This window comes from Genypterus blacodes, unplaced genomic scaffold (assembly GCF_046128005.1).
Source record: "Genypterus blacodes isolate CSIRO-AG114 ecotype Tasmania unplaced genomic scaffold, CSIRO-AGI_Gbla_v1 ptg000015l_1, whole genome shotgun sequence".
NCBI classification, from domain to species: domain Eukaryota; kingdom Metazoa; phylum Chordata; class Actinopteri; order Ophidiiformes; family Ophidiidae; genus Genypterus; species Genypterus blacodes.
Window position 1 is genome coordinate 1138212 of NW_027466829.1, and position 27988 is coordinate 1166199.

Below are 27988 nucleotides of genomic sequence, written 5' to 3' on the forward strand. Positions count from 1 at the left end.
CGTCTAGTAGTTCCCAGCGTCCTCCTTCCTGCTCTCTCTCAAATCCTGATTCCAAATATCAGATCCAGCCAGAGAGAGAGAGAGAGAGAGAGAGAGAGAGAGAGAGAGAGAGAGAGAGGAGGCAGAGGGAGGGAGGTGGGGAGGCAGATAGGGTCAGAGGCAGTCACAGTCCAGGGGAAGGACAGTAGCAGCTCCCTGTCCTCTCCAGCAGTCTAAGCAGCTTTCCCGGGAATGCTGGCAAAATATCTGCATCGCGTCTTCGCACAGCCTGCAAACATCCTTTATCCACTGGAAGTCATTCGGGCTCGCTCGCTCACTCAGTCACCCACACACACACACATTCACACACGCACATATACAACAGGAGCAGCGGCAGCGGCATTCTGCAGTGCACCTGCTATTCCGGTCTTTTCAAACGAGATCGCAAAGTCGACCTTGGAAGACGATAGCGCGCAGGGGAGGAGGGGGGGCTGAATGTGCAGACAAGCTGGAGGACTGAGCAACCGAGACACTAAAGGTAGGAGGGGGGAGGGAATCAGGGATGATGAAGCAAGAGAGAGGGGAGAGGGAGAGAGAGAGAGAGAGAGGGGAGACAAGGGAGAGAGAGAGTGACAGAGGGAGATAGAGGAAGAGAGAGAGAGAGGGAGGTACAGCTGCTGATGGAGAGGTGCAAACGTCAGAGAGGGAGTGTGGTGTAAACGTGAGAGCATGAGCAAGTAGCCTCATCTGAATAAAGCAGGAATGACTGAACTCCCTCCCTGATCCTTCTATGACTTTATTATAAAATGTCCCAGTTATATCTTAAGGGCACCGTGGTGGCTGAATAAAAAAAATAACGACATAAAATATTAATGAAATGCTGACACAAATGCATTGTGTGTCCGGCGCTGGAGAGAGAGATCCCATTGCAGTCAGGAGTGGCGACACACGACCGCTCACAGGGATCAGAGCCCACATGGGAGCAGATCTGATAATCCATCTACAGCACATGGCCTTTTGCTAACAGTTAAAATGATTTAATATCCCGTACGGTGACCTTCATACAGCTGCAGAGATAAGCTTGCATGTAATAAGTGGTCTCAGTTGGTGTTTATGTAGTCAGAGGGCCACTGGTGCACATGCATGAACATTACAGTACATCACTGTAACTCACTACAAGCTGCTGCTGTCAGGTCCGATACAAGTGGACAAATGTTTCAAACTAAAACTCATATCTCCACCAACATCATTTTTCAATTTAGACTTGTTTTCACAGCTCCATTACTGATGAACTCTGAGCAGCAACATGTTATTATGTCAACGCAGGTTCAGAGATGAAATGAGAATGTCTGCATCAGTGCCTTAACTACAGAGAGGCTACATCACCATCATGCACACAGAGACACACACACACACACATAGAGGCTCATGCTGTCTATCACCAGGCTGCCTGAGTGTCGATGTGTGCAGGGAAAGGAGGAGTGGAGGAACTGCAGCCACCGAGAGGAGGGAAAACCCAGCAACAGGCGCTGTAAAATGATTCTACACCCACAGCTGGAATATAGGGCATATACAGTGTTTTGTTTAAGCGTGTGTGCGTGTGTGTTTGTGTTTCTGATGTAGTGAGTGATGTTTCTGTGTGGCAGGAAGCTGAGGGTGAGAGGTGAAGGATGAATCGTGCATCATTTATTAGTACAGTGTCCATGTGAAAGTCCTCAGACGCAGGACGAAGGGGGGGATTCCTGTTAACTCTTCCTCTCTTTCAATTAAAACATTCCCACACACACTTCTGCCATTAAATACACATAATCACAAAGCACGTATAGATTCACACACTCCCTATAGTAAAACGACCTTCTGCCTGCCTGTAATTGATGCGAGTCCTGACCTGATTAAGTCTGAGAAAATCGATAAAAAGGTGAAGAATGTGACAGATGAAGATGATGGTGAAGATTATGATGCCAAGCACACCCTGCGTCCTGCTGGTCATCATAGCTTCGGGATATTTGGAGGCAGGCTGAAGTGAGATATCGATCAGAAAGTGAGCAGGTGTCCCCATGCAGCCGCACTTACCGGCTTGTACCGGGAGATCATCGCGTTCCAGCGGCGTTAGTCTGACACCAAACAACACACACCTCGGGATCCTCACATGCGTCGGTCGGGCGTCAGAGACAGAAATGGATGGAAAAACCTCCGAAATCCTCTCCGTCTCCCTCTCTTCTGTCTCTCTCTCATTCGAGCTTCCAGACTTCTTTTAACGGTCGCCGGGAGCTGTCCACGGTGCTGAACCCGGCGCAGCAGGTGGAGGAGGAAGAGGAGGAGGAAGAAGAAGGGGAAGACAGATCAGATCCCACACCTGCGGCCACCTGAGGACGCGCGCCGGTTACAGGTTCCGGGAGCAGAAGAGGGGGAGGAGGGGGACTCGACCATAAACGCACCAAAACGCCGCTGCTGCGTTCAAAGTCACACAGTCACGTAGGCCGTTCCGTCATATGAGAGAGAGGATGAGCCACAGAGCTGTTATGTAACGGCTCAATGGGCCAAACGACACATGACTGACTGTTTCTATTCTTCTTCTTCTTCTCTTCCTCTTCTCGTTTTAGATAAATACGTCATATGAAATGGATTGTAAACAAACAATGAAGTCATGAAACGAGGAGAATTTGTGGCTGTACTGGCATTTTTATTTCCCTTATTCAGTGTGAACACACTCACACTGTATGTAGCTGTACAGTAGGAGCTCTGCTGCCCCCTGTGGACACTGATCAATACAAAATAATGGCTCATCAGGTTTATAGAAAATCGATTGAGAACGTGTGGAAAGAGAACAAAGTAGGTTTAGATGCTTATTCATCAGAATCAGAATCAGAAATATTTGATTGATCCTCTGGGGGGGAGGAGAAGGGGGCTGGGTCACGTTACAGAGGCTCTATTCTAGAATATAAATATATGTAAGCAGAGAAATGATAAGAAAATAATTACGTGGTGTTGTTGTTATTCTTTCTCTCTCTCTCCCTCACTCCCTGTGGACTTAAGCGTTGTGTTATAATTGCTTTGGTTTCTCTTCTGTCTCTTTGTAGTCATTTGTTTTCCCACATGGCCTTTCCAGGAGAGGGAATCTCTCTTTGGATTTCCTTTTTTCAAGATTTCTTCCCTTTTTTAGAGTTTTTCCTTCCTCTTCCTAGAGATCTGTGAGCTGTCGGAGCTGTAAAGCCGTTTCTGAGCTTGTATACGATATTGGGCTGCACAAATAAACTGGACTTAATTTGACTGGACTGCACAGGATTTTTATAATTCTTTGTTAATATTGATTGTTTATAGAATAGGAGTTAAACTGAGCTGCATGTCTCTGTGTGTTTGTTTACATTCTAAGTCTTTCATAAATCTCATGAGAAGCAGCTTCTGTACCAGTCTGACAGAAACAACACAGTGCAGCCAAATGGACAACAAGAATACATGTTTATCTTTTTGATGAAATACTGATTTGCGCTGATTCCACAGTTTGATTTATTTTCCTTTATTCCCTCCAACTTCTGACTGACTGCATCATTGAATAACGGAAAGTAAAGAAAGGAAAAAGTAAAGGCGGTAAGATGATCATGGGCTCGCACCAGAGACGCTCACTTCTGAAAGTGTGAGCTGTTCTTCATTATTCTTTATTTACCCCGGGGTTGTTGGGACAAAAGGATATTGATTTTCCCACCTTTAAATCAACAAGGCAATGCTTGATGAAGATGAGAGGAAACATGAAGAGAAAAAGCTCTATAGAATGAAGAATCCATCACAAAGCAACAGAGATATGATGTATTGTCTGCATGTTGTAAATGTACAGACAAAGGCCTTAGTGAAAAGGACACTGGATCCTTTAATGCAGTTTCAGAGGACGGACAAAGCCTGAAGAAATGAAGAATAAAAAGCTCCATCTGTGTTGCTTGGCAGGCTGTTGACACGTTTAGAAGAAAGTCCTGCAGGGGGAGAAGAGAGAAACTTCAATCAGCAAGACAGACTTCAGTCAGATATGTCAGTAAATACAGTAACACCTGCAGTAACTGATCTATTGTACATCAGGTGCCTCGTCACTTCACATGAAACACTACAGGCCAACACACATGCAGGTGCAGTGAATCTGATGATCAGGGCTTCAGGTTAACCCTCTGAAGTCAAATCACCTCTCATAACAAAAACTGCACCAAATGAACTCCATCTCTAAACACTTAAATATTCTTTCTGCCTGTTACTTAGAAATGACAGTGAAACAACAAAGAGGTGAGACAGAAGAGGCAACAATGTGATTTCACACAATTATATTTCACTGATCCGTGTTTTGAATTCATTCTTCATAATTGCATGAAATACCTTGTTTGTTGTTTTTAGAAAAGTAAAATTGCAAACAATCATTTTGACTCCAGAGGGTTTACAAAATGTGCAGACAGGCCAGCTTGTACCTATAATCCACTTCTTGAGCTCTAACATAACGACTAATTTAGCAAATAACACTAATGTTATTTATCATCTTCATCTCTCTACAGATCAATCAAACCCTGAGATCCTAAGTGAAGCTACATTGTGACCCAGCACCACATAATGTCCTTTACATTGTCTCTGTATGTCAGAACATGTAACAGTCCCTGAGAGCAACATCAATCAGAGCAACTGCTGAAGGCTGGCAGGAGTCTGGGCGGCCCTGACCTGATGAGGCCGCTTAATACCACTCAGGCCAAACAGGCACATACGGGCTTTAAATGGCTTTGCTGTGTTAGGATTTGACAGATATATGGCCGTCTCTGAATGTCTTCACTTTAAAATAGCTATGACACGACCCTGCGGTACATGTTCACCGTCACGCTTGGTCCTAATGGAAACAGCTTTTGTTTGTGAAGTTGAGTGAAGCTTTGAAGCGAAATAAATAAATAGAATAAAGGAAAATATACGGCATAATCCTCTTGTTTGCTTTCTTCTGATTGACAGAGAGACTGTCACATGTGTTTGAGTGGAAGGAAGCAGAAACGGGGCCAAACAAAAACAAATGTCACAGCAAACGTTCCCTCTCAGACGTGCAAGAGAGGAAGAGGGGGGGTTGAAGGCGCTGAGTCGATTACCAGGATGAAGATACAGAGAATTAGAGCTGAAGTAGGTAGCCGTGTCTGTACACTGGTGCACTGCCTTCAAACACCTTTCTGTTCACAGTGGGACTGACTGATGCTGACTTAGGGCTGGTGACATACACACACACACACACACACACACACACACACACACACACACATGCACACACACGTACATACACACACACAGTCACAGACACATCATATATGACTATGTAACCTGTTTCATTTGACTACAAACTAATGACATTAATTAAATTGTATTAAGAGTAAACATTATATGAACAAGTGATGAGTTAATAATGAGTGAACTGGAATGCTTACACCTCATCTTCATAGTCTTTTGGAGGCGACACTGCGACCACAATATCGATCCAGTCCTGTAGGTGAACACATAAGATATATTATAAGAAATGCTGTGATGGTGTGGCTCATAAGATAAACAGATGTTGTTTCATTTTCCTCTAAGTCTTCTTACCCCTCCACTGTTCCAGGCTCGGGCCAGAGAGTTTTGTCCCTCGGTCAACGTAGCATCAACCAGAATCTTCCCATTCACAGCCATAACTTCATCTCCAGGTACAATCCCACCTACAAACACACACATTAGACACATACTGTAGCTTAAAACTCTTTTTTTGTATTTGGAAATAGGTGAAAATCTGAGTGGAACAAACTGGGTGAAGTATGGTCGATGCTGCTGAAGCCATTTATAGCCATGGTGATGAAAAAGTTTGAAATCGCTACAGTAGTCTTTCTATTAGTCATTTCAGGATTTGAGTATTTTGTTAGAGTCCAGCATAACGTTAGGGGATAAAACAGAGTCTGTGTCTGGTGCCCTGATACTGTGTGTGAGGTCAGGATGCCCTCACAGGAGCCACTGCATAATGTAGATGGTAAATAGAGGTGTTGGGTTGATGAGGTAGAAGCAATAAGGTCTATGTTAGCAATTCTAAGTAAACAGTGTGTAGTTGAAGTCTTACACAGGCTGTTGTGATTGGTGCCATCTCTCTCTCAGCGTTCTTTGGAATGCTTTCTTTAATCAATCTTTAATAAAATTTTAATTAAGGTATCAAAATCTATATGAGTTCAGGGTGCCGCCACTGAAGGAGGTTCATTATATTATCTCCACTCCTGCAGCACACATCATCAATCACTCATTATGCACTTAATATACTCTGTTTACCTTTCTATCCTCAAAGCTCACAGACTTCATAGTGATAGTGTGTGTATTAATATGTGTATTCATGGTGACTGGGAATGTGATTTGCATGAAAGGAGACACTGTGCTGATGAGCTCTAATGCAGACAAATGGAGAGTAAAGAGTGTATGAATGAACCAACCGTGTACATCTGCAGCGCCTCCTTCATACACAGCCGATACTACCAACTTCCCCAGAGGAGAGTCTGCACCTCCCTCCAGAGCCAACTCAAGCTGGCCAGCCTTCAAAACAATAAAGAAAACACACCATCATCAATCCAAACTGCTCTTATCTGAAGTAAATGCAGAGGTAAGGTTATTACCTTTTTGATTTTCAGAAGTCTCACATCTCGCCCATCAATCTGGTCTGCAGAGAACTATTAAGAGAAGAGATAAAGGGAGGAAGAAAAGAACAGAATGAGCGAAACAACACTCTGAGTTGTTGTTGGGAGGCTTTTAGGTTATAATTGTTGTTCTAAAATTAACTCTCAAACTTAATATATATAATAATATTCTGGATGTGATACGATACCATGGAGTGGGGATCAAAGTCCTCCACATGTTTCTGAAATCCCTGAAACAGAAACCAATATGCAGCCATCAAAACAAAGAAACAGACACCTAATGTAGCTGATTACACACTGTCACACTCATGACTCAGCTTCAGAGAGATGTGTGTGTGTGTGTGTGTGTGTGTGTGTGTGTGTGTGTGTGTGTGTGTGTGTGTGTGTGTGTGTGTGTGTAACCAGACAAGAAGAAGTGTTTGTTAGATTTCCTTTGACAACCAACAGTAATGGAAACCACGACAATCAGTCACACGTTGTAAAACCCCATCAGCTTTTAAAGCATCACACCTTATGTTTTATAGAAAGAAACACACTCCAACACACACACAGGGACACACCCCACATCCCTGTTTAGATGACAGTTATATAACCTCATTTGAAGCAGAAGGAAACCTAGAACATTCCATCCATCCGGCTACAATGACTCTCTTTCTTCTCTCCATAGAATAAACAAACATTAATCTAAGGTTTCCTGTTTGACAAAGAAAGTCAGCTCATATTGTATTTGTTATGGATGAAGAAGAGGAACGGCGTTGCACCTAATGAGGATTTATGGGCTCTAACCGACTGTGGCATTATAGAATAACAAATGAACTTAATGAGTTTGAGGCGGGGAGGCAGTAGTCGAGTGGGTAGAGCTTCCGCTTAAGAACCGGAGGGTTGCCGGTTCGAGTCCCTGCCGAGGTGCCCCTGAGCAAGGCACCGAACCCTCAATTGCTCCCCCCTCTGCGAAGGGTGGTAATATAATGTAATGTAAGTCGCTTTGGATAAAAGCGTCTGCCAAATGATCGTAATGTAATGTAATGTAATGAGTAGCAGGAACATGAAAGGGGCACAGAACCTGCTCAGATACATGTCATACACACTCTACCACCTTCCTGCCCTCGGCCTCCACACTGAGGCAATGTGAGAGGAAAACACAACCATGCATTTCCCCCTGCATGTCCACGCTGCTGTCGATGAAAGTGCGCTCATGCATAAACTATACAACTGAACCTAAAGGCACTGATGCGTCCAACAGGGGGGAGAGGACAGAAGGAAAATGTAGTCCCAGCATCAGCACCACCTGATAAGAGAGGACGAGGAGTGCAAAGAGCGGAACAGGAAGAAAGCACTCAGAGGTCACAAAGTAGGAGAGGTGTTGATGTCTATGAATTACTTGTCTCTTGTGGTTTGACTTAAAGGAGGTGTTGAATGGCACCATCCGTTTCAGCATCTCAGGGGGCTGAAACACAGGAGCGGGGATGTGAGAGGCTTTAGTGGACAGAAACCCAGAGACAGCACACATGTCACTCATTTCCTACACACCTGACAGTTATGATTGAAGTGCCTTTTAGCAAGGCATTTCACCTTCAACCGCTTTAATGTTTGTGCTGATTGCTCCCTGGTGTAAACATGTATGACTTCATCAGCGTGAGGAAAAGGGGAGGTGAGCTGAGCTGAGCTGATTTCCCCCCAAAGTAAATGCAGTATGAAAAATAAATAAGCTGACTGATTTCATTTGGCGGTTTTGGACAGGAAGGAGGAACGGCTCCCCTGTGTGATCTAATAACGTCTACAGAACAGCGGGGAGAGTCGGGAGGATCATCCATCACAGCCCTGCAGTGTTTCCTTCCCTTTCCCTGACTCACTGGGGTTTGTTAAAGAGGCAGATATTAATCAGTCCTGCCAGCTGATTGCATACTGGGACTGATGAGACAAAGGGGAGGAGCTTCATACCATGCCGTCAGAGCGGAGCGCAGGTCTGTGTGGGTCGGGTCGATTGGTCTGTGACTGAGGCAGCCTGACGGGCGAAGACATGACAGGAACCATCTGGCGCCTCTGGTTGGGAGGACTAGGAGCTAGTTGCTATTAAGGGGACAGGCAACGCTCCCATGATGCACCAGGTTAAAGACAAGTCAACAACCAACAAGTCATCCCAGAAACACAGCGAGGGAAAGGTGGAGGAGCAACTTGTGTGAGTAACATAAGAGGTCGCACTTGACTCTTTATAAATAAAGGAAGTAAAGGAAACACTCTCACTTCAGAGAGACTCACCAAGGGAACGCTTGAAGCAGATATGCGACTGGCATGGGAGGTATTTCTCATTACCTTGAACAACAGTGAAACAAAAATGAACCTTCCAGCCCACAGGCACACACAGAACGGAGCAGGAGTGTGAATCCAGACTCCAAACTCACACTCTCTCACAAAGTCACAGCACGCACAAACACGCTATTTGAATCCAGCGCCTCTGCGGGGGATGGAATATGTTTTCAGCAGCATGTGACACAAATTCAGCCGCATCTTATCCCACCGCACACACAACACACACACGCCATGCAACATCGCACTAAATATAACAAACCACTCAGCTAAAACCAAACGACAACAGAACTGTGTACGCCGCTGAGTGCATTTCCCTCTGGTGGAAGAAAATTGGAAATCAATGAGCAGCATATTAAGTCACACTGACACCATGCATCACTCCTGCTTCATGAATTATTGAACACTCCATCCCATTCCATCAGAACATGCACATAAATCCATGCACTAATGCCAAACCAGTACTGATTTGCTGCATTGATAAAAAAAAGGGCCTGCAGAATTGGAGCTGCGTCGGCTCAGTTTGTCCTCATGATCGCTTCCCTCTCTCTTAAAGTGAAGCAATGAGGACAAGAAGGAAAGCAAGCATGCAGAAACCAAACCACTCCTCAAGCTCATGATTTCTGTCACATGATGGACTCCAACCTTGGGACTAGAGGGGTAGGACATTTCACTGGCGTTAGAGGAGTAAAGGCCTCCTCTGGGGAGATAGCCTCCCGTCTCCCACTCGCTCCTGTGCTCTGGAGGACTGGGAGGGTGTTGGTAGTGATGCTGGTGAAGCTGGTGAAGCAGATGCTGATGATGCTGATGCTGCTGCTGGCGGTACCCACTGAATGTGCCTGCTCTCTCGTCATGCTGCTGTGGGGGCGGGGGCGGAGGAGGAGGCGGTGGTGGTGGAGGAGGAGGAGGGGGCGGCGGTGGAGGAGGAGGAGGTCTGGGAGCGGGCTGAGGGGACGAAGGCGGCCTGGTGGACTGAGAAGGAGGTGGATAGTGGAAGGAAGGGGGAGGTTGAGGTTGAAGAGGTTGCGGGTGAGGCCGGCGCCCCTTGTTGGTCAGAGTAGACGGAGCGGAGGGGGGCCTCCTGGTGCCGGGCGGAGAGGGGGCCCGGCGCTGTGCGGACGGCCGGGGTGACGGAGGGGAGTAGTTGGGGATGGTGGGGTTCAGCTTGGCTGAGGATGGAGGGAGAGGCAGCGGAGGGGGCGGCTGGCTGGTGGTGGGCTGGGTGGGGGCCAGTCTCTTCAGAGGGCCCCTCAGACTCTGATCCACATCGTCCAGGTTGATGTCATCCAGGTCGGTGGTGGCCAGATGGAGACCGCCGGGGAAACGCTTCACCTTTGGGTCGGAGGCAGGAGAGCGCGGCGGGGAGAGCTTCAAGTCACAACGAAACAAAAGAACAGGTTGAAGTCAAACTCCTGACGCTTTCCCTTCTGAAACAACAAACATGTAGCTGTACTGTTAGACATTCCAACTCTCTGCTCCTTTTCTTTCCTGTTTGTTTCTCCCCTATCTCTCTCTCTCTCTCTCTCTCTCTCTCTCTCTCTCTCTCTCTCTATCACAACCTATGATGCGGTTTGTACTTGCCTACATTGCTGTTTGACATCATCATGTAAGTTCTGTATGTACCCTATGACATCATTGCAACTCCAGTCCACTCGTACTCTACCTCAGGGTCTGTGTATAAAGAACAATAGTAGGGATAACACAACCTTCCTCTCTTCTCTCTATCTCTCTCTCTCCTCTTTCTATATAAAAAATGATCTCCAAAATACCCTACACCTGTATGCACAATGTTGTGTACAATATCTGCTTCAATAAAAACAAATTGCAAAACAAGACATTCCAACTAATAACACAGCTAAACGTGTGTGTGTTTGTCTCTGTGTACCTCTGGGGAGTCGTTCTCCACACAGGAGATCTGCTCCAGCCGAGTCTGACAAAGGCGCTCCACCCAGTGTTGCACCTTCTCCGACTCCTCTAAGTCCTCCCTCTCCGTCTCTGAAACCTGGCACAGAAGGGAGAGCCATGCAGGGTCACACACACACACACATCAGTCCCTCACACACGCACTCACTCACTCACTCACATCACCTCCTTTCCGTACCTCCTGAACCAGCCTGTTGATTTTCAGTTGCTTCTCTTTTTCGTACATCTCTTCTTTCTCCTTGGCAAGTTTCAGCTCAAATTCCATCTCCTTCTTGTTTTTCCTCAGCTCCTGGAGTGTGTCCGTGTTGGAGACCTTCTTCTTTTTCTTTTTCTTCTCTCCCTTCTGAGGAGTCAGTTTGCATTAAATCAAGGTGGGAAATACGGCACAGACAACTCTGCCACTGCAAACCAAACTGTATAAGACCTCAGCAACCTATACATTAATTCCGGGAAGTGCAAAGGAACCACAGAAACAGAGGAGGCCTCCCTCTCTCTGGTAGCCTTTACCTCTTCTTTGTAGTCACACACACACCACACTGTAACCACACAGCTGTCAGTACCTTGCGGAGTGATGGAAGTTTCCCCTCATAACGATAAAACCAGCCAAATGCTACGGATGAAGATGGACACAGGTCACTCTCAAAAGTAGAGGAAACAAGTAAATTAAACCCAAATTCAAACTCAATAATCCAAAAAGTGTCACACTAGGAAGCCACAGCACTCAGAGGCAAGGAGATTGGATGAGAAATACCAAACTAAAATATGCAAAAGACAATCTAAGTGAGGCCAACAGCAGGATTCTGTCTCTCTGTATCATCGCTACAGCGTCCACCCGTTTCATTTTGGTTGTCAAAGGCAATCTAGGACAAATCCTCATGTTCACTGGTTGCACGGTGAGACTGTGGACTCACGTGTCCGCCCTGCTCTTCCTGCTCTTCCTCCTCGTCTTCCTGAGCGAAGGAGCTGCTTTCGTCAGCTAAGAGGAGAAGGGAGCACAGCACAGCACACAGGAAGGGAAGAAGGAAAGAAAGAAAGAGCGTGCAGAGGATCAGAGGAAATGAGAGTCTCTTCTAGAACACTGTGGGGGTTTAGAAGCAACACCATGCACCCCTTTCACAGTAAACACAGGAGCTACATGTTCTAGCATGGAGGCGTCCTTACGAGAGCTTTTGGATTTTGAGGTTGGAGTGGCTTTCATGTCAGGCGGGACAGGAGAGCGGCTCTGTGTTTTATGGGGGCTCTTTGGGCTCTTGGGTCTCTCTTTGCTTCCCCAGTCTTCCTCCCACTCCCTGTTGTGCTTCCTCTCTGCAGCTTCAATCCTACAGAAGGCAACAAAGCAAGTGAGGGATAGAAGAAGCGTATTGAAAATATGTGAAATCGGTGCTTTATGAATAATGAAGCCAAGGAAATCGTCGTCTACTTCTCCATCTCAATCCTATAGCGCTCCTCTTCCTCAGCAGCCTTCTGTGAGATCTCAGTCTTTCTCCTGTTAGAAGCATGAACAAAGACACAGGCCTCAGCATACAAATCATTCATACAACTGCTGTCTATACAAATGAATGACTTCAATCTAATGCACGCATGCTGTGACATATTTATGATTCTATTACATTATTATACAATTTATGCATCCCTGTTGACTCTGACTCTGCAGCCCAGGATACGCTGTGCCATTATTCATCCCCTCCTCCCCAGACAATGCAGGCTTTAGCATGAGGAGTAAAGCTAAGCATGCACTGTGAATTACCAAACAAGCATGAAAAATGTGAAACATAACATCAATCTAAATAGCAATACACTAAAGGGTCCTCTGTTTAAATATGCACATTAACACACACACACACACACACACACACACACACACACACACACACACACACACACACACACACACACACACACACACACACACACACACACACACACACACACACACACACACACACACACACACACACACACACACAGCAGCTTCATCTTGCAGGCTGCTTCCCATTTGACTAAATCCTGACACAACAGAGACTTTCAGGGGTGAGAGGTGGTATCATAGTTTCTGCCGTTTACTCACTGCCTCTCCTTCTCCTGCTGTTCTTTGAGGATCTTGTTGGTCTCCAGTGCCACCTTCTTCTGGTGCATCAGCTCCTGCCGGTCTAACTCCCTGCGAGCCTGCACTGCCAGACGCTCCTCGTCTGTCATGAACAGGTCACTGCCCTGAGGGAGCACACACAGCAAGGGAACCAGTGACTATAGCATTGAAATACTCTCCTTGATCAATTTGTCATGTGAAATAGTCATTGTGTTTATTGTGGAACACACACTTTCAATGAGTCATACTAGTGGATATCCTGTGTGTGACAATAGGACGACAGACCTGAATGTAAATATAAACACACATAAAGACCTATTCATTATACAGGCACCAGGGGAGACAGAACTGCTTATCTCACATACACACTCTTACTCACTGAGGACTGAGGCAAACGACTTGGCATCATGATAAATGCTGCTGCTTCAGACAGAGAGACTGAGGCACAGTGTGTGTGTAATGTGGTGTGCTAGAGCAGAACTGCACATTAGTCTGAGCTGAGGAGGAATGCTTGTGAATTAACACAAATGTTTGTGTTCCCATGGCAGTGACAGATGATCCCTCAACCCATCTTCATTCCTCTCAAATCCAATTTCCTCATAAGGGGCCTCCAAAGTCAAACTTATCACCACAACTCGTTCTTTATTACTTCCACCAAGGAGTTTGTCTTTTCGCCAATATGTCCATCCGTCTGTTTGTCAGCACTCAGCAACTCCGGTGTGTGTGTGTGTGTGTGTGTGTGTGTGTGTGTGTGTGTGTGTGTGTGTGTGTGTGTGTGTGTGTGTGTCCTATTCCTAGACTCTACCCACATCTAAAAGTTGTTAGGACCTGAAGTGATCATGGTCTAATCAATAACCTATTTAATGACATTAGTGGGAGACAGTGAGTCTTAATTGGAGGACTGTAGAGCCGTGGCAGCACGGTGTATTTTGTCGAACCCAATCACGTACATGAGGGGAGCTGGATAATACAGAGGAGGACTGATCACTGATGTGTACTTACAGCGCCCGTCAGAACAGTAATAGTCAAACTCCTGCTGCTCTTCAGGGCTTTCACAGCCTGGGAACAGAACAGAAAATGCCATTTAATGCAATTATTCATAACACAATAAGACATACAATACATAAATCAATAAAATAAGGATAAATTCATTCATTCAAGTTTGGAATCCAACAAGAAATCACCTCTGTGTGGTCCGCGTTGGTGAAATCCACACCGTTCACCTCCACAATCTGGTCTCCAACCTGGGGATATGACACACACACAGCTCACACACAGCTCACAGTGGGCAGGAATATGAGTGGTATAACTTCATGGAGGTAGTCCACTTCTTTTGAGCAATCACCTCAAGTCCCACTTCTGCAGAGGGTGAGCCTGGCTTGACGTTGCTGATGTAGATACCAGGTTTCTGGGTCGGACCGCTGGAGATGCTGATGCCCATCCCCTTGGTGCCCACCAGGCTGAGGAAAACCTTCTTTTCCTTGATCTCTTTGCCTCCGATGGATGCCAGTCCTGCCACGCTACTTTTCTTCTCCTGGGGGAGTAGAAATATAGACACAAAGTCCACAAAGAAGAACACAAACAAAAACTCTGCACTTAACACTCAGAAATAGCCTCACCCCTGACTCAGACACAAACTGGTCCACAAACTGCCACTTCAGGGGTTCTTCTGATGAGCTGCAGAAATGAGAAAAGAGAATTGGAGTGCTGTAATGTCATCGCTCCACATTTGATGTCAAGCAGCGCAGCAATTACCTACACAGCTGCAATATACACAGTGAAGAAAGCTACAGTACAGGCACAGATAAAGGATCTCACCTTTTCACTGGGATCATCCCCACATCTGCAGTCAGAAAAGATAGAATTACATGAGTGATTTCAGAGATGTAATCATAATAACGTATTCTGGTGTGATGGATGACTTACGCCTGACTTTGAGTGACACAGTCTTCTTGGTCTTGATGAGACTGACGACCTCCTCGTGGATACAGGAGGAGATGGAGTATCCATTGATACGCACAATCTCATCACCAACCTATAAATGAAAAGAGGACAGGGACTGCGGCTGACACACTCACTTCCACCTTATCCATTCTGATGGCAGATGCAGTTATTGTTACACCCATAAATTGCATCCCTGTCAGCTGAATAACCGACACCAATTGACAGTCACCATGAATCAAACAGTCAAATAAGGCCGGCCATTGTGAGCAGTGTTGGGTTATTAAAGAATGTTATATATTCAAAATCCAACTGATCAAATTGTATTCTGATGTCACAAAGATTCATTTTACGAATACTACATAAATCTATTTTCATTATATCATGCAGACATGTGCAGACACACCAATATGTATGTTTTTGTCTATAGTAATGTACAATACTTCACATTTTATTATCAAGTGTTACTGATCACAATATTCAGGACAGTAGTTATTTTGTGTGTGACAGGGCCAATTCATTAAAGTTGGTCTCCACATTTTACGTAAGATTGGTGCTTTAACGCCATCTAGTGGACACCTTGTGTTATCGGCAAAAATAAATGACAAAATATCAATGTAACCGAATACCTGAAGGCCCACATTCCCAGCCTGACCATCTTTGACAATCTGTGATATGAAGAGACCACAACCAAACTCCAACCCTCCTCGCACACTCAGGCCGAGTCCATCAGGATGAGTCCGATCCAGGCGCACTTCTTTCAGCTTCCTGCACGTCCCGGAGAGACGGGAATATCAAAAACAATTTGCATAAACTGAATGAAGCTGTGAAAATGAGGATGATTTGTGTAGAATAAATGATATGTTGTGTTTTCTTTATAGCGTGGTTTCATTACATGCAGGACCAGGTCAGGACTCACCGTGATCTTTTGGGGGTGAGGTTATCGTACTCCACCTGGTGTTTGAGTGGGATGAGGGGTCGGATAGCATCGAACAGTGGCAAACGCTTTGGCTCATTGATCACCAGCTTCAGGTCACCCACCAGCACAGGCAGCTCCATAGCCCTGGGAGAGAGGGGAGACGTTACATTTACACGCTTAAAACAATCATTCCTACCATTGAGGTGGATAGAAATTAACACCAACATGTGTAAGTGTGGGGTTAAGTTATACTAATACAATAAAATACAATACTGTTTATTGTTTACAGGCAGTTTCTAAGGCGTTTCCACCCTGATAAGAATGTAACACTTGTTTTATATAACTACTACATCAGATTTTAGAACAAAGAGCAGATTTGTCTACTATATATCGTAATTTTAATATCACAATCAGACAATATTAGAGGACATATAGAACAAGAGAGAGAGAGAGCAATATAGAACAAGACGTTATTATCTCAGTGGAGATGGAAAACAGAATCCAATCCTCATTTACAATTCAAAGGAAGACAAAGGCAACGAGCACAGGCAGCAATGTACAGCTACTACATAAAATCTGTCCACCAGGCCTGCGCCTTGAATTATTAAAGGGAGCCGTTTCGGTGCCATTTGGAGGCTGAACATAAAAAGGGCTTTTGTGAATAACTGGTCAGGCTTGGCGGAGCACAGTGAAAACTGATCACGGGCTTAACCAATGAGACCACAGAGCTCTGACCGCCTACAAAGATTAATGGAAACCTAGACCCACCGCCCCCCCCGGCCCCCTCGTCCCCTCCCTTTAAACCCTGGATGTTATCAGAAGCTCCAATAAAGCGTGAAGTGCACAGCTTTTACTCTGTGCAACAGAATTGATGCGTCAAGATTTAGAGCTTTAGAAAGTGAGAACAGTTTAGAATTTCTGCAGCTTCAAATGGAGATGAAGTAGATTTAATAAGTAAGGCAATGAATTAATCCTAAATAATCGAATTACACAATTAAAGGTTGAAATAAGCACTTGTAGAAGTCACATTGAGCTCTGGTAACTGGTGATGGAGATTTGTCTGTATTATTTCACATTTTACAGTCTAAATGATTAAGTGATGACAGCTCAGACAGTTCAACAACTTGCTTCTCATCTGTGTAGACACACACACAAACACACACACACAAACACATAAACGCATAAACGCATGGTACTCACTGGTGATACATGCGGAGGACATCATACAGGTAATCCTTCTCTGCTTCATTGTCAATCAGCAGCTCCACCTGTAAGAAAACATCTGTGTCAAAAGCTGTCTATCTCTCTCTCTCTCTCTCTCTTTCTCGCTCTCTCTTATCCCCACTGACACACACTGTACCTCTCTCCTGCCATCCTGTCAAAGCCACAGGATGTTTACCCATCTGTGCGTTTAGGGAATCATACAAACCTGATGATGGCTAAGATGCTGCAGAATAGTTTTGAGGAAACGTTTGGGCCAGTCCGTGATGTAACACATTCCATCCGTGGCTGAAACTAAACAGACCTAACTGTGTCTTTATAATCAGAGTCTGGTTGGAAGTAGACTTGAGGATGATGAGGCAGCTCAGCCTGGAGCAGGTGTTATGAGCCGCCCTTCCCCACCCCTCAAACCGCAGGGATCACCTTACATCTCAGAGGGAAGCAGAGGTGAACCTTCACGCCAAACATTCACACACACGCATCTATTGTCTTGAGCCGTGTGCAGTCATGACCCACGGACGCATGCACATTTAGGCACTTAATCGCCAAATGTGTGGTTTCACTTAAAGATGAAAGCACAGACAGACCAACTACACCTCATTACACACATAGGCCTGATTAATGTAGGTCTAAAGGCCCTGCTGGGAGGTTGCTGTGTACGTGAGCGTGACACGGTGTTTATGAGAGTTGTAAATGTTTCTGGCACTGAGCAGGGAGGAAACCAAGGCCACACCTGCAGTCTAAGCTACAAACAGACTTTGGCACCATAAAATAGTTAAGATCCCCGATCAGTCAGCTCTCATAGCAGCTGAAACAGCCCAGAAACTTCCGCATATGCAGCATCTAGTCCATACATTTCCAATTTTAAAATAACAATACCATTCTTCAGCTTCAACAGAAATAAGGACAGTAAAGTTCACTCACAAACTATCAACCAAACAACCACACTGAGACACACAGAGACTCTTCAAATGCGCCCACAGGAAACAAAGCCCATTTGTGCCGTGTCGTCCCCTCGGCCTCTAATTGCTCCCATAACTTGTCCCATCCATTCCACTCAGCTGCTCATATCTGACACTGTCTCAATTATCTAATGGTAATCTGCCCTTTATGAAGAGCCTGTAATTGCCATATGGGACGATTCTCTACTGTGTGTAACAGCACAGATGGCTGTGTGATGATCTGTACATGTCCTGAGGCTGAAAACGCCCTGAACGTATCATGTTCCCATCTTAATGCTGTAAAGTGCAAACAGGAAGACCAGGAGCCCAGCTGACCCAACAAATGATGTTTACTTTCTGAACATTTTTATGTGTCATTGACTAAAACATTTACTCACCAGTGGACCACATAGGCAGTTGTGTAAAGGCTTTATCCAACAACATGTAGCTCATTTCGAAGAGTCTCATAACACTAATGGGATAAACTAAATCTCAATTTGTGAGCTGCAATCAATAAATATATATATATATGTACATATGAATCCAAGTAAACAAATATGGGTGCAACCTGGCTTCTAACTGTACAACAATGGGACCTGTAATACTAAAGCCCATATGAAACAAATATGTTACATAAACACAGTACAACTACAATCCTACATACTCAAGAGAGCCAACAGTTTATTTACAAATAGAACAAAAATAAATAAGCAGAGTTTTTTAGTAAGTCCTGTGAAAGTGGAACGTAAGGCACATTAAACTTGGCATAATTTCTAAGCAACAAAGTTTTTCTGTCTTTTACAGGAGCATCCATGAATATGTTAATAAAATTACTATTGACATTGATACAATGAATAATAACATAATAGCACGATTGTTCCAGAAAGATCGATTCCCTCTACGTGTATATTAATCCAAGACTAATAACAAACACCTAACTATATGATGTCATGATACACAGTCCTCAAAGAACATTTATATGGCCCCGTTAATATTAATTCTTCAAAATTATTAATCACAGCAAAGCCTAGAACGTTCAGTTATGTGACTTTAACAATACACGGATGATTTTGTATTTTATTTTAATTTTAAAGGGGCTGTAGCAGGCCTGTACCTGCGTAACCCCCCCCCTACACACACACACACACACACACACACACACACACCTGAGCCGCGAAATGACACACATTGACACCCAAGTAGACGATGAAACACAGAGCAATTCGGTGACGGACGAAAATAAAATATTAGTTATCTGACCTTGTGCCTAAATTCCCGAGCAACCTTCCGCTCCATAGCTACAGAGTACAGACAGAAGTCAACCGACAGACGTGAACTCCTCCGTGTCGATCCCGTGGACCGGGGTCAGGTAGGCTCTCTGGCATTGGCACGTCAAGTTAATAGTAGTAAAGCTGGAACTTCTTGTGATATGTTTCACAATAAAGCCGTGTTAAAGATTGTACCATTACAATGATTGGTCTACCCAGTAGATCAAAGTGGTTTGAAGATTGAGTAGAAACTTTATAAATTAATATAAGTTATATTACTTAATTTGATTGTTTTTATGTACTTATTTTCCCCTCGCTGACAATTTTAGGCTTTTATTTTGAATGAAAAAACGCCTCACTTCTTGAAATGACTAGCAAACTTGATGAAACTGTCAAATCCGGTGTCCAGATGTCGCTTGGACATTAATAATGTAAACACAATAATAACATAATAGATCAGACGCTTTTCCAATTATATAAGGTTAGAATGTGTGTCCATTAAATACTTAAATACAATTCAAAATAGTTGTACTTATATTATTTGCACACACAAAAACTGCATTGAATCATTCTGAACTTTAAAAATATTTGGCATTTCAATTCCTTTTATATTTTTTATATAATTCCTTTATATTTCATGACACTCAATAAAAACACTGTAATGTTGTTCAGCAGCGCGGCCCCTAGTTGGCGATATAAAACCAAACCGCTCTAGAATTCCACGAAGAAAAGGCATCCCACTTCCGGGTTTCAAACGATTGACAACAACTGCGAAATAGACTTTAGAGTGAACCAAACTGGTAAGAAAAACATGTGAATATATTCCCTAGACAGAGACACTAGAGATAATATGCAATAGTGTATATTTATTGTGTTTTATGAGCTTCGGTTACAGATTACAGATTCAAGTGATTTTTACTTGCAGTATATCAAAGAAAAGCGGTCGCGCATTTAACTATAATTACATTTTCCGAAGCGAACTAAGCACATAAACGCAATTTGTTAGTTAGCTGGATTAAAAGAAACGTTTATTTGTTAGATTGTGTATGTGTGGATGTTACACCGTGTTCTCAAACCTCCCGCTCCTGAAGGCGCCCCACACGGCACGCCGAAGACGGGAAGCCATAGTGGACAAATTAAATGGATAAAAGGATTCATTAATTCTTAAAATATCTTTCGAGTTTTCCGTCAATAAAATGTCATCTTCTTCGCAAATCTTTACACAACGGGGAAGCAAAAATATTTGGAATACTGTATTGCCTAACTGATATATTGGTGAACTTAGGTGTAGTTTTACAAGATCCCCCTGTTCTTAATAGACAACAGTGATTGTGTGTCATCATGTATGTGCCATGATGTTTTTCATACTTAAAATAAGCACGTCTTTCTTTAGGTTCCGTCATTGGAATGGGTTCTCCTAGAAGAGATGCAGTGCCACGCAGGTAAGGCGGGAATGATGCCAGATTCCTGCATGCACATGTTCATTATTCAAGCGTAGGCGATCAAACTGTCCTCCTAATACTGTCTGAAATAGATTTTATTTGTATTTTTTGTCAGAGCCGGCGTCCGTACCCCTGGTCGGGAAGCCGAGTCTCCACTTCCCCCCATTCAGGAGCGTCTTGCATATCTGCGTCCCTCCAGGGAGCTCCTGGAGTTCTACAGAGAGAAAATCGCCCAATTTGATGGAGAGCACGAAGAACTGCTGCAGATGCTGGAGAAGTACAGAGGCATCACAGAGGATCAGGTGAAACACAGCTAAGAGGCTTTGTCAGCCATAATACTTGGGGGGGTAGATTATGATTCTTCAGTATTGCCTGAATATGACAGCATATATTAAGCATCCCTCTCTCCACCCAGCATAAGCTACAGTGGGAGGTACGACAACGCGAAGCAGAGATTGCTGAGCTGCAGAATGCCCTCAGTGACATGCAGGTCTACCTTTTCCAAGAGAGGGAACAATCCCTGCGACTGTATGCAGAAAATGACAGACTAAAGATCAGGTATGTAGATTGATTCTGTCTTCTGTATTGTATTACAACTTTATTTTTCTATCACGGGTACATAAACTGTACAGTGAGCAAATTGATAGGATCAACCGCCGTCTTAATGATCTGTTGACTGTGTACAGGGAGCTGGAGGACAGGAAGAAAATCCAACACCTTCTCACTCTTGTGGGTCCAGATGCTGGAGAAATCACATATTTTCACCGGGAACCTCCACACAAGGTACGTACAGGAATTTAGTCACCAAAGATTTTTATTTCCATACAAGTAAATATAAGAAAACAGTTCTTCTAGTCAACAAACATTGGTAGCATAATAAAACAAGCTGATACAGACGAAGCGTCTAATGACTTTAACTGATGATAATATTTCAGGTCGCCATCTCTCAGAGGGTCCCTGAGTCGGGATTGCAGGAAACCCTCAATCTGAGGCCAACCAAACCAAGACCTGTGCTCAAGAAAGGTTTGGATTTTTAAAGCAGATGACTTATAAAATCCTTATTTTTTAAGTACTGATTAATGTTAGAATGAGGAGAAATTTATTTGAAATTTGTATGAGTAACTTTGAGCCACTTTAATACTTCATGTTTGTCTGATTAGAGAGTAGTAGGAGAAGAAAATCAGCAGAGGGGGAACAGGAAGAGAGTATGGAGCAATACAAGAATGACCACCAGACCTTATTACTACAGGTAACAATCATAATGGATATTAATCATCTCAAGTGCCAAGATTTCTATTGCATGAATTCTGTGCCTCACATTTCCAGGTGGAGGCGCTGCAGGCTCAGATGGAGGAACAAACCCGTCTGGCCAAAGAGCAGGTAGAATCCCTGCAGGAGGATAGAAATATCAAAACGGAGGAGGCACAGGCACAACAGCAGAGAGATCAGGAGCGCTTCAGAGCTGTGAACGACAAGTGGGTTTTTCATTTCTCTGGTTTATAATGTTATATGCTGCCATTTGTTTACTACCATAACTTCTCTATCTTGTCACATTTGCCACCTCAGGCTCCAGAGAACCCAGAATCTCCTCCATCAGAGCACCAAAGATTTTTTACAGCTTAAGTTTGAATCACGGGCACATGAGAAGACCTGGATGGTGGAGAAGGACAAGCTACTGAGGGACCTGGACTCCTGCCATGACCGTTTGAGGAAAGCCGCAACCACTGGCGGAGGGTGGCAGCCCAGCAACAGCAAAGCCCCACCTGTCACCCGACCTCAGACAGACTCACAGCAGACACGCAAGGAGGAGTTAAAGGTAAACACACAAAAGAAACGACTGTGTTTGAGGCTCTTTTTGTCTAGTTCCTCACTAATTTCAATCTATTTCATCAGGCAATGCAGGAGAATCTGAAGCAAGCTCATCGTCTGGCAGAGATGTACAGGGAGCAGTGTGTTACTGTGGAGTCTGATCTGGCCCAAATCAGAGAGGAGGGGGATGTTGGCAGGGAAATATTCAAGGTACACTGATTAAAAAAAAACATAATAGCCGCAGTTTTATATTTTGTGCCAATATCTGCCGTTAGTGTTGAATGTTTTCTCTTTACAACTGCCAATGAATTGTCTGCGTGTGCAGGAGCGTTCAGACAAGATGGCCAAGCGTCTTCAGCTGATGACTCAGCGGTATGAGGCCTTGGAGAAGAGGAGAGCCATGGAGGCTGAGGGCTTCAAGGCGGACCTGAAAAACCTCAGACAGAAACTCAAAGATGTGGAAAAACAGCTCCTGAAGGTAAGGAGACCTTTCCTCCACTCTTCTGTCCGTCTATATACATCGCTAAGTTAACTTATCTCAACTGTTTTACCATGTGTAGGTGGATCCAATAAATAAATATACCTGTATTGTGTTATAGGTTACGCTTAATGTCGGGCCGAACCAGGACCTGGCTATTCTACATGAGGTACGGCAGAGCAACGCCCGGACTAAGAAGGTTCAGGGTGAGCTGTTGGCTCTGAAGGCAAAGATCTATGGACTTGAAGAAGAGCTGAGAAACAGCTGAGGACAGACAGACCTCCGTGTTGTGTAGTATCCCACTAATGCAGGACCTCTAGTTGTGTTTATACTGAGTTACAATGTTTATTACTGAAACTTGGATTGAGTTTTATTTCTTATGACCGATAAAGATTTTTGGTATAATCTGGGGTGTATATTTTTTTTTTTGTCCAGTACTAAAATGACAGTAGCTTGAGGGTGAATCGCACATGATTGACATGACTGAACTGAAAATATCAAGCCTCATCTTTACACTGGCTTTACTCTGTAACCTGGCAAACAATATCCCAAGCACATCCCCTGAAGACTGAACCACAGAATGACACGTTTCTGAGAATACTCACATTCTGTCAGGCTGTCAGCTATAATCCACGTGGAATCCTGTAGAGACAAACGACAACAACAGTCAACCTCAACAATGTCAGCACTAAACACTAAACTACAAAATCACAATCGACTAACTGCAACTCTACTGACCACAGAGTCTCCAGTTTACAGTTTGGATCCTTCTGAAGATCAGACAGCAGCTTCACTCCTGAATCCTGCAGCTTGTTGTCACTCAGCTGCAGTTCTCTCAAATGGGAGGGGTTGGAGCTCAGAGCTGAGGCCAGAGATGCACAGCCTTCATCTGTGATCCCACAGCCTGTCAGCCTGCAGAGAGAGGGAGATTTCAACAAAACACTGCTGACTTACACGTTAAGGTGTGAGTGGATGAAACAATAAGATTAAACTCGAGCTTAAGCAGACAGAGACAGAAGCTCAGAGAGACGCAGACACGTCCAATAGCATTCCACTGTTAGTGACCAATAATTGACTGTAGTAGCAGTTAGAGAAAAATACATCAGCGCACAGTTTCTATGTTTCAGCTCTTAAATATTCATGGTGAGTGAACTGACCTCAGAGTCTCCAGTTTACAGTTTGGATTTGCCACAAACTCAGACAGCAGCTTAACTCCTGAATCCTGCAGCTTGTTATAACTCAGCTTCAGTAATCTCAGGTGGGAGGGGTTGGACTTCAGAGCTGAGGTCAGACATGCACAGCCTTCAGATGTGATCTGACAGTGTCTGATCCTGCAGAGAGAGGAGGAGTTTAACAGAACAATGGTCAAGTGATCAAGTGAGAGGAAGTAGTCACTATGAGTAACATTTTGTCTGACCTCAGGATCTCAAGTTTACAGTTTGGACTCTCCAAAAACTCAGACAGCAGCTTCAGTCCTGAATCCTGCAGGTTGTTGTCCTTCAACTCCAGTTCTCTCAGATGGGAGGGGTTGGACTTCAGAGCTGAGGCCAGAGAAGCGCAGCCTTCAGATGTGATCTGACAGCCTGACAGCCTGCAGAAGGGAGGAGTTCAACAAAACAATGCCGATGGTCAAGTGATCAAGTGAAAGGAAAAAGTTCATCACAATGACTACAATTCTGTCTGACCTCAGAATCTCCAGTTTACAGTTTGGACTCTCCAGTCCAGCAGACAGCAGCTTCATTCCTGAATCCTGCAGCTTGTTATCACTCAGGTCCAGCTCTCTCACGTGGGAGGGGTTGGACTTCAGAGCTGAGACCACAACATCAATGTGGTTCACTGAGAGTCCACAGCTATTAAACCTGTTATTGTAGATTGAACATAAAAAAAACACGATTCAAGCAGAGCACTTACCAAGGTACTTCATTTTAACACCTTCACTTATAACTGAGGTGTACCCTTAGATGATAGGACAGGATTACCTGTCAGTTATTATGGACTTACCGAGCCTTTATGCAGTTCCTCACAGCTGGGATCAGTCTCTGTCGGCCTGCATTTGATGTATTGTACTTTTCCACGTTCAACTCATCCAGAATCTCCTCAGACATCTGCAGCATGTAGGCCAGGGCTGAGCAGTGGATCTCTGAGAGTCTCCTCTCTGAACTCTTCTGTGACTTCAGGAACTCTTGGATCTCGTGATGTACTGAATGGTCCTTCATTTCCATCAAACAGTGGAAGATGTTGATGCTTCGGTCAGGAGAGATATCATCAGCGCTACTGTGTTTCAGGTTGTTGATGATTCTCTGGATGTCCTCTTGTCTGCTCTCTGTCTGACCCAGCAGACCTCCTAAGAGACTCTGGTTGGACTCAAGTGAGAGACCATGGAGGAAGCGAACAAACAGGTCCAGGTGCCCATTTTTACTCTTCAGGGCTTTGGTCATCGCTCTGCTCAGAAAGACATCCAGTGATGGGTAATGGTCATCATCCTTAGCCTCATCCTCATAGCCTCCCCTGAAATGTTTCAGGACCTTAGTGTTCTTGTCTGTGTAACAGTGGTACATGTAGACTGCAGCCAGAAACTCCTGAACGCTCAGATGAACAAAGCAGTAGACTGTTTTCTGGAGGATCACACACTCCAGCTGCAAGAGCTCTGTACAAACTCCTGACAACACTGATGCCTCTGGCACATCAAGTCCACACTGCACCAGGTCTTCCTGATAGAAGATGATATTTCCTGTCTCTAGATGTTCAAATGCCAGCCTCCCCAGCTTCAGTAGAAGCTCCCTATCCATCTTAGACAGCTCATGTGGATTCTGCTGATGTCCTTCGAGATACTTGTGCTTCTTTGTCTGAGTCTGGACCATCAGGAAGTGTGAGTACATGTCAGTCAGGGTCTTAGGAAGCTCTCCTCTCTGCTCTATAGTCAACATGTGCTCCAGAACTGTGGCAGTGATCCAGCAGAAGACTGGGACTTGACACATGATGTGGAGGCTCCTGGATGCTTTCATGTGTGAGATGATTCTGATGGACAGATCTTCATCACTGAACCTCCTCTTGAAGTACTCCTCCTTCTGGGCATCAGTGAAGCCTCGTACTTCTGTTACCCTGTCAACACATGTAGGAGGGATCTGATTGGCTGCTGCAGGTCTGGAAGTTATCCAGAGGAGAGCTGAGGGCAGCAGGTTCCCCTTGATGAGGTTTGTTAACAGCAGGTTGATCGATGCCTTCTGGGTGACATCAAACAGAACCTCAACTCTGTGGAAATCCAGTGACAGTCTGCATTCATCCAGACCATCAAAGATGAACAAAACTTTACAGACAGCGAGCTTCTCTACTGTGAGCATCTGTAATGTTGGATGGAAAAGATGGAGCAGCATGAGGAGACTGTACTGCTCTTCCTTGATCAGGTTGAGCTCCCTGAACGTCAGCCGAATCAGCAGACTGACATCTTGGTTTTCCAAATCCTCAGCCCAGTCCAGAGTAAACTTCTGCACTGAGAAGGTTTTACCAACACCAGCAACGCCGTTTGTCAGAACGACTCTGATGTCTTTCTGTTGGTCAGGGAAGGCTTTAAAGATATCCTGGCATTTTATGGGAGTGTCATTGAGGGTCGCCATCCTCGGTGCTGTGTCCAACTGAACCACCTCATGTTGGGTATTGACCCCTTCACTCTGTCCCTCTGTGATGTAGAGCTCAGTGTAGATCCTGTTGAGGGGGGTTCCAAGTCCTGCTGCAGCCGTTCCTTCAGTCACATGTTCACATCTCCGCCTCAGACTGAGCTTATGTTTGTCTAAAACCTCATGCAGAGCTCCATCCACTACAAGAGAAAAAACAAACAAACGTGAGAATTCATGCTTATGGACATGTTGACACCCTCAGACAGATCAAGTCTTACTCTGCACTGCTGTGGACTGACCGGGTGTCTTCAGTCCAGATCTTTGACCACCCTGGGGACACGAGGAGTCTCCAGATGAAGCAGACTGGTCCCAGTATGAGCCGACACACTGTCTGCAGAACCGGTGTCTAGAGCTGACTGGATCCTTCAGGACGTCTTGACAGAAATCCAAGCCGGGCAGCTGATCCTCCACATCACCACTGCTTCTCCTCATACTGTAAAGATGAGGGCAATTCACTACTTTAAAAAAGTGCTCTTTAGGGGCACAATTAGTTTATTTCTCCATGTTTGCAATGTTTCTCCATTTAACTTTTGTGCAATCAACCATATATAAAACATTTTGTAATTTTGGCACAGTGTGAACAGAGCTCTTACTTTGTGGCTGAGGGTCCATCACTGAAGTCTGGAGGAGCACTCATGGACCCACAGATTGATGGTCCATCCTCCTCTTCATCCATGAAAACATTCATCTTCTGGATTTTAGACAACCAGGACAAAAAGCTCTCAAAGAATAGGATCACTTATCATGCGCGCATACACACACACATCAAAATTACAAAAGACCAACACACCTGAAAGTAAAATTAATCTTGATCTCCTTCTTTTCTTGAAATAAGACTTTGAACGATCCGCTTCACAATAAACTTCGTTGGTTTTAAATCAAACGGTTTCCCGAATGGGAAGAAAATTAAGAGGAACATACAGCTTTCAGTTCCCTTCCCACATGCATTCACTGAAATTGAAAACTACGTAAATATTACAGCAACAACACAAATGGACATAACAACAGTAAATAGATAATATTCACTACAGAATCTGTGCGAATCTGCCATTTTATTTCGTTGTTTACTCATCACAGACTGACAGTAATTAAATGTTATAGTGTCACTCACCCTGCTGTCACTGACCAACTTTTCTTTCCTCTTTCTGTTTGTCCCCCTTATAAAGGAATCTGAAATAAAATGGCTGCATGTTCGCAAGAAAATCTCACAGGGGAAGCCCTCCTGGGTTTTGGTTCCGAAACCCAGGACTTCCCCTGTGAGTTTTTTCCTGTGAGTGACTTCCTGTGAGTGTTTTTTGCAATTATACTTTTCATTTAAATATGCTTTTGTTAGTTAAAATATCAAATTAAATG

General features: G+C 44.4%; 3 protein-coding genes across 4 annotated transcripts; 1 reads left to right on the top strand and 2 right to left on the bottom strand.

Annotated features, from left to right (window-relative positions):
* Window positions 1-2976: 2976 nt before the first annotated feature.
* Window positions 2977-19347, bottom strand: ush1c (Usher syndrome 1C). 2 transcript variants are annotated; one of them, XM_076171243.1, is made up of 23 exons: window positions 19225-19347; window positions 17003-17070; window positions 15803-15946; window positions 15513-15651; window positions 14869-14977; window positions 14761-14785; window positions 14562-14619; window positions 14288-14476; window positions 14127-14186; window positions 13945-14001; window positions 12925-13067; window positions 12277-12342; window positions 12018-12175; window positions 11417-11466; window positions 11035-11199; window positions 10819-10935; window positions 8008-8073; window positions 6815-6856; window positions 6606-6659; window positions 6426-6525; window positions 5563-5672; window positions 5409-5464; window positions 2977-3944 (listed from the first exon to the last, which is right to left on the bottom strand). In XM_076171243.1, the coding sequence occupies exons 1-23, from the start codon at window positions 19258-19260 to the stop codon at window positions 3932-3934; spliced, it is 2025 nt and encodes a 674-aa protein (XP_076027358.1). In that variant the 5' UTR covers window positions 19261-19347; the 3' UTR covers window positions 2977-3931. The 2 variants fall into 2 exon arrangements, with proteins under 2 accessions (XP_076027358.1, XP_076027350.1); XM_076171235.1 differs by lacking the exons at window positions 8008-8073; window positions 10819-10935; window positions 11035-11199; window positions 11417-11466 and adding an exon at window positions 11768-11832.
* A 618-nt stretch (window positions 19348-19965) lies between these two features.
* ccdc77 (coiled-coil domain containing 77) lies at window positions 19966-23336 on the top strand. Its single transcript, XM_076171268.1, has 12 exons — window positions 19966-20032; window positions 20626-20674; window positions 20790-20976; window positions 21090-21232; window positions 21361-21457; window positions 21610-21697; window positions 21835-21923; window positions 22001-22149; window positions 22241-22490; window positions 22568-22693; window positions 22809-22961; window positions 23083-23336. The coding sequence occupies exons 2-12, from the start codon at window positions 20640-20642 to the stop codon at window positions 23227-23229; spliced, it is 1464 nt and encodes a 487-aa protein (XP_076027383.1). The 5' UTR covers window positions 19966-20032; window positions 20626-20639; the 3' UTR covers window positions 23230-23336.
* Window positions 21361-27876, bottom strand: LOC143016748 (protein NLRC3-like). Its single transcript, XM_076171224.1, has 10 exons — window positions 27747-27876; window positions 27229-27373; window positions 26854-27068; window positions 24963-26775; window positions 24647-24820; window positions 24379-24552; window positions 24119-24292; window positions 23700-23873; window positions 23567-23603; window positions 21361-22063 (listed from the first exon to the last, which is right to left on the bottom strand). Exons 2-9 carry the CDS (start codon window positions 27321-27323, stop codon window positions 23585-23587), a joined length of 2838 nt encoding a protein of 945 aa, XP_076027339.1. The 5' UTR covers window positions 27324-27373; window positions 27747-27876; the 3' UTR covers window positions 21361-22063; window positions 23567-23584.
* Between the last annotated feature and the right edge of the window lie 112 nt (window positions 27877-27988).